Source organism: Sinocyclocheilus rhinocerous, unplaced genomic scaffold, assembly GCF_001515625.1.
Source record: "Sinocyclocheilus rhinocerous isolate Xijiao unplaced genomic scaffold, SAMN03320098_v1.1 scaffold3423, whole genome shotgun sequence".
Classification (NCBI taxonomy): Eukaryota; Metazoa; Chordata; class Actinopteri; order Cypriniformes; family Cyprinidae; genus Sinocyclocheilus; species Sinocyclocheilus rhinocerous.
Genome location: NW_015631455.1, coordinates 29,958 through 36,195, shown reverse-complemented (window position 1 = coordinate 36,195; position 6,238 = coordinate 29,958). Strand labels below are relative to the sequence as shown.

The 6,238-nt window shown below is 35.2% G+C and overlaps 1 protein-coding gene across 1 annotated transcript in view; it reads right to left on the bottom strand.

Annotated features, from left to right (window-relative positions):
• Positions 1–6,238, bottom strand: part of LOC107741716 (PHD finger protein 21B-like) — a gene marked incomplete at its 5' end in the record, with an annotated part of 33,571 nt that overhangs the window by 6,259 nt on the left and 21,074 nt on the right. Inside the window, 5 exons of the mRNA XM_016554484.1 lie at positions 1,333–1,491; positions 2,441–2,463; positions 2,769–2,823; positions 2,904–2,980; positions 5,380–5,431. Coding sequence (XP_016409970.1) covers positions 1,333–1,491; positions 2,441–2,463; positions 2,769–2,823; positions 2,904–2,980; positions 5,380–5,431 — 366 coding nt within the window. The remainder of the gene's footprint in view (positions 1–1,332; positions 1,492–2,440; positions 2,464–2,768; positions 2,824–2,903; positions 2,981–5,379; positions 5,432–6,238) is intronic.

The following is a 6,238-nucleotide window of genomic DNA, read 5'->3' as shown; positions in this document are numbered from 1 at the left end:
GTACAATGTACTTATTGTGTTCATGTTGTATTGCAAAACACTTTTGCTGCTATTGAGTTGGGATATGGGTAAGGTTAGGGACAGGTTTGTTGGTAAGGGTAGGTTTAAGTGTGGGTTAAGGTGTAAGGGATGGGTCAACTGTGTAATTATAAATGTAATTACAGAAATGAATTACAGACGTAATTGCAGGTATTTTTAAACTATAAGTACAATGTAAACACATGTATGTACACAATAAGTGCATTGTACCAAATTATTAATTTAAATGTAAGTACATAGATGTTAAGGCCACTTAATATAAAGTGGGTCCAAATTTTAAATATTTTTTTCTTCTAAAATGACTGTCTACAGTAAAGAATATAATTATTCCCCTAAATTATTCCCGCTTTTCCCCTAAATTATGTATTTGTAACAGAAGATCATTTTCAATATGACTTGGGCACTTTCATCAGAAATGTTGTATTTATCTTATCATTATGATATAAAAAGAGGACAGCTATATATATTTTCTAGTAAAAATATCGAATTATTCCTAAAACAAGATCAATTTATTACTTTGATAACTGCATGAGGCAAACATTTAGGTTGTATCCATGCAGAATACTACATTGTCCACAGGGTTTGAAATTAACACCCGCCAACCCGCCAAATGCGGGTAAAAATCAGCTGTGGCGGGTAACGCTGTCAAATCACTAGCCAATTTGGCGGGTTACTTTTCGTAAATTATGTTTACTAATTAATTTCTTGAGGAAGTTCATGTAAGCCAAATCTGCACAGATTTAGTGTAAATACTGAACTCGAGACTCATCATGATATATTAAATAAGCCTAATTGCGCAGCATCTGGGCATCTAGCCTCGCTCCGTTCCCACGGCTCTCGGCCCCGCCCCCACTCGTCACAGCGACAAAATACTATAGAAACCATTATAATCGGTGATGCGGCCTACACTGGATGTGGCACAGCACAGCACAACAAATCCCCGACAGTAAACTGATGCCTCATTCTATTTATGACGTAGTCCTACTGTTTGACAAAGTACAAATGATTGGCAATGGTCACTTTGTCGCATCCAGTGTGGACAGCCTTATGCTGTTGGCTTACCTCTGGCCTTTTTTTCATAATTTATTTGTTTAATTTTTTTGGCTAGTTGAAATTATGAATGGCCGGTAACTTAAAAATGTAGTAGCCAAATTGGCTGGTGAGTGAAAAAGTTAATTTCAAACCCTGATTGTCCAGATGAAATGAAAAATGTCAAATAAATGTCCTGCAGACATCCTTGTGCTGTTGTGGTTTATATAATGTGTGTGTTCAAAGCATAGAAGAGAAACATACTTTCTTCTGGCACTTGGGGCACATCCACATGCCCCGGGTGGCAGTTTTGAGAGGTGGATGCAGGCAGTCGGGGTGATAGGCGCGGGAACAGGTGTGGCACGGCTGAAGATCTCCTTCTTGTTTACACGCTGCACAGTGATCATCATGCTGCTGCTCCTCCTACGTCACACACACACATTTACAGAAACACACCACACAACAGTCTGTCAGCAATTCTTAAAAAACACTTTTAATATTATTTAAAGATATAACTATTAGCCCTTTCATAAGTAAAATTAAGCTGTAAAAAAAAAAATGTACATTTTAAATGTGATTTAAGGAGTCCATTATTTTAGAACACATCACATTTCTATTTCCACGCCAATGCATCAGGCTGGTCACATGAAACTGTACAGACACAACAGTGCTATATGATAGTGCTAATATACTGGTTTGTTTATTTATTTTTTTATTACAATGATCATGTTAGTTGATCGGTAAGTTATAATGGCTATGGGTTTCATAGTGTTTGTTTATGATGAAACACAATCAAAGATTTTTCATTATTTTTGCCACTTCAATAAACATGTTTTTTACTAACTAAAATGGTTTTATTGTATACATAAACAATAAAAATTGTACTTGTGTATATAAATGCCTGAAATAGAAATATTTGGTTAAAAACAAAAACAGCTTTTTGACCAAAGCTGTAAAGTATTTCAATTGTAATTTACTTAAATTGTATTTCAATTTGACTTCATTTCTAAAGTACTTTACCCTGAGAACTGAGTATTGTAATTTTATTCAAATGGGAAAGTACCATAACAATAAATTTTGTGTGGGTATGTTCCACAAAAAAAAATCATACCGGTTTGGAACAGAAAGGGGGTGTTAAAAATAATGTGTTTTTCGAACAACCTAGTATGAGAGCCTGTTCTAGTACACCCCCAAAACAAAATCAAGACTTTGTAAAAGAGCATAATAGGACCCCTTTAATTAAATGATGACTGAATTCACATTTTTCTGATATATTTCGGTCATTTTTGTATATTTAAGATATGTCAAAACAATATATATTCTTGTCACAAGAGATTCACACACACAGAGTGATGTTAGAGTAAAGATGTACCTTCCAGCAGAGCTCCTCAGAGTCTAGCGTGTGAGTGAAAGCAGAGAGTAGGTTAGTAGCCGTCACACTGACAAAACTGAGTTATTAAGGGTTAAACAGCAATGTTGGCGTGTATTCAGCAGGTTAAAGCAGTTAGCATTTGGCTTTATTAGTCAACCTTTCATGTCAAAGAAAAGTCACTGGTTAAAGAACTATTAAAACATGAGTATTTATGGTGAATGTGTGAGTCTAATTTATTCTTTTCAAACATGTTTCTGTGTATTTCATGCATTATTTTCCAGCTCAACCCCAACACCATTATGTTGACAGAAGTAGAAATCTATTTTACCTCTCGCCGACAGAAACATCGCACTGTTCAGGTAATTGGAGGCAAGTCGTTTGCGCTAAAAAAAGCAAGATGTTTACAAATGAACAAAGCCATAAAATGAACATTATTTAAAGAAATTATGACTGGAAGACAGACCTCTGGTTCAAACAGTCCGCTGTACGCAGGGTTAGCTGTGCTTCGCCTTTTTCTCTCCTGCCGTTTAGTCTGGATCTCTGACAGAAATGAAAACACCATCTGTGATGGATCTTTAAACCCCAACATCTCCTTTTCTTAGTTTTTGTTTGTTAATGTGTTAAATGGTTTCATTCAAAGTTAAGCAGAAATCAGAATAATTGTCTCCTTTCAGTGTGAATTTAAATATAATTGGCCACAACACACAGGATGTTGAATTGGAAATTGAACTAAAATGAATTTCAAACTATTCAACACAACTGTATCAACACAAGTTTGGCGAATGTGTTCATTTATTCCCTGATATGTATAAAGCATTTTGAACTGACTAGACATTTCTCCAAGATCAATAATATCAAAACAATTAACAATCATCAAAAAGATTTTTAACAAACAGCACCACAAAATAACCATCACATAAAAAATTCATACTGACATCAAAAATTCAGTTTATTGATGATATATTGATATTTGGCTCTATTTTGAAGGGTGATTTCAATCTTGGAAAATGAGATATTCTTCCACACTGGTCCATAAAATAAAAAATGAATTTGCTTTTTCTAAGATTTCATTAATATGTCCATTGTTTAATGGAAATAGCTCATAGGTGTATGGGTAATTCATATAAATTTTATAAATGTCATTATTAGGGGTGCTCCGATCAGGATTTTTGAGGCCGATCACCGATCGCCGATCACAGAAAGCAGTATCTGCCGATACCGATCACCGATACCGATCTTTTAAAGCCTTCTTTTTATCATTTATAACTATTTATAATGATACTCCAATCAGGATTTTTAGACATTTATTCAGGGCCTGAATTTCATTTTTGAAAATGGGGGGAATTCCCCTCTTAGGTGACTCTTGTGAGAGGGGAAGCAGCACGGACTGTGCTTTCACACAGGAGTCCGCTACTGATCCGTTGCTGTTTACCACAAACACAACATTTATCCATTATTTTCATTTAAAATCCAAACATTGTCACTGAAAATGCTAAGTACTAAGCCGCTGCAATAGAGCAGCTCTAATGCTATTAAATGAAAGATGATGTAGGCTACCATAGAGAGAGAGAAAAAATGATCAGTGAAAGTAACAAAAACTTGTAAAATACATTTTAATGGGCATAATTAAGTGTGAAAATAACAGAAGGATATACAGTCAAACCAAAAATTATTCAGAGACCAGATATAATTTTTGATATTTTTTTACTAGTGGGTGTAGGACACTATAGTTCATTTATGTAAAGTGAGGATAGCAAAATAAACTAAACTGTGAATATTTTATTACCATTTTCTAAACTATAGCGAATAAACTGTGATAATGTGAGAAAAGTTGAAGGTGTCTAAATACATTTTTGTTTGACTGTATCTATTTGATAAATGAATTTAACCAACTAACATTATACATACTCTTTTGGTTTCTGTACCCAATATTTTAAAAATTTACAAATGCAATGAAAATATTGGTATCGGTACTCGGTATCGACAAGTACCAAAAATAAAAAGTATCGGTATCAGGCGAGTACTGGAAAAAGTGGTATCGGTGCATCCCTACTTTTGATAATAGAAAACAAAGTCTCAGCATTCAAATTCTGCTAGTTTTATTAAGAATTTCAAACGATAAATACAGTTTTGGAGCTCATTAGTGGCATGACGGTTCATGTGCGCTCCCGCTTTGCCTCAGTTCATGCGAAGCAGGACTGAATTCTAACTAGTATGAAATAAACGTGAATGAACATCCGAGGGCATGTTGAAAGATACACTACAACTTAATTATTCAATCAGTGTTTCAACTGCAGAAAGACAGCAGCTTGAAAACATTGTCACATAACCTTTCAGTCTCCATAAACTAGCGAGAAAAATGTACACTAGAGAAGAATTTTGCAAAAATTACATTTATTGAAATTTTACTCATATAATTACATTATTATAATTAACAAAAATGTATAGATATAACTTTATTATAAAAATGGTCTAATATGAACAAATCAATTGTTACTTTTAACCTTAACAATAGGGTTCACTGTATAGTTTAGTTTAGAAGAAATTTAGAAAAAATATTATGTACATAATCACAAGCTTGTTAATTATTCCTTAATAATTCTCACTCCAGGCTGAACTCAAAAGTTGGCAATTCTGTTTGAAGTAAGTTGAAGTTTTAGGTTTCCTTAAAAACATTTACAAAATTCACTTTTGCGTCTTTTGCTTCAACCGCTGGTTAATCAGATGATAGAAATAAGAGAAATATGTTCCAATAGACTAACATTTGAATTTATGAATGTAAAGATAATGTGGGGTAATCAGCAATTGTAGGATTTATTCATGCTTTTTTTATGCCAGGTTGGAGTACACTGATTTTCTGTCATGGTCTATGGACCCCCTGAATTAGCCTTGGCCACCCCATGTATAAAACTCTAGCTCTGCCACTAAATGCAACTCACCTTCCAAGTGTTCTGTGGTGACCAGGCCTAGTGCGACCATGAAGGCAGTTTTCTGTAGGACAGAAGGTTAATAAAATTAATACATTAAACATTGAACTACCTTTGATGTTAATTTAAGTCTTTCTCTTCAGAACTAAATTCATTTGACAACATGTCCAAACACCAGCAACATTTGGGCTGAATTCAGGGCAGCGGAGAGAAAATGGCACAAATCAAAAGATTCAGCTGATCTCAGCAGGTATCAGTCACTGCTATGTTCATTTTCCACCAAAGTTCATGCTGCCAAAACTACCTTCTTCCATAACAAGATCAACAGCGCATCAGACACAAGCAAACTCTTCAAAACATTCAATACTCTCCTTTGTCCACCTCCGCCACCTCCCACCACCTCTTCCCAAAACCACATCCATCAGCAGTCAGTTCTCAGCTCCACTCACCCAGGATCTCTCAGCAAACACTCACACAGCTGACCATCTTCTCTCCTCCTTCTCTCCTCTTACAGAAGATGAAGTCTCTAGATGCACCGATTGCAATTTTCTTGGCCGATTCCGATTTCCGATTTTTTATTAGTGTGATCTGCCGATACTGATTTTTACTAGGGATACTGGTATCGGTATCGGGCCCGATACTGAGTTCCTGTACTCGTACTCATTAAAATGCCCCGATACCAAACGCCGATACCACACAGCATGTGATAAGTGCCATATTCAGACAAAGAAACACCGACAACAGACAGCAGAATGGAGTTATTAGAGATTAAAGATGTCTACGAAGTATATGTATGCAATGAATATAATGTTAAACATTCAGTATTAACACCTGTATAGCTGATGTGCGCGAGCTGATAAACAAAGCACGC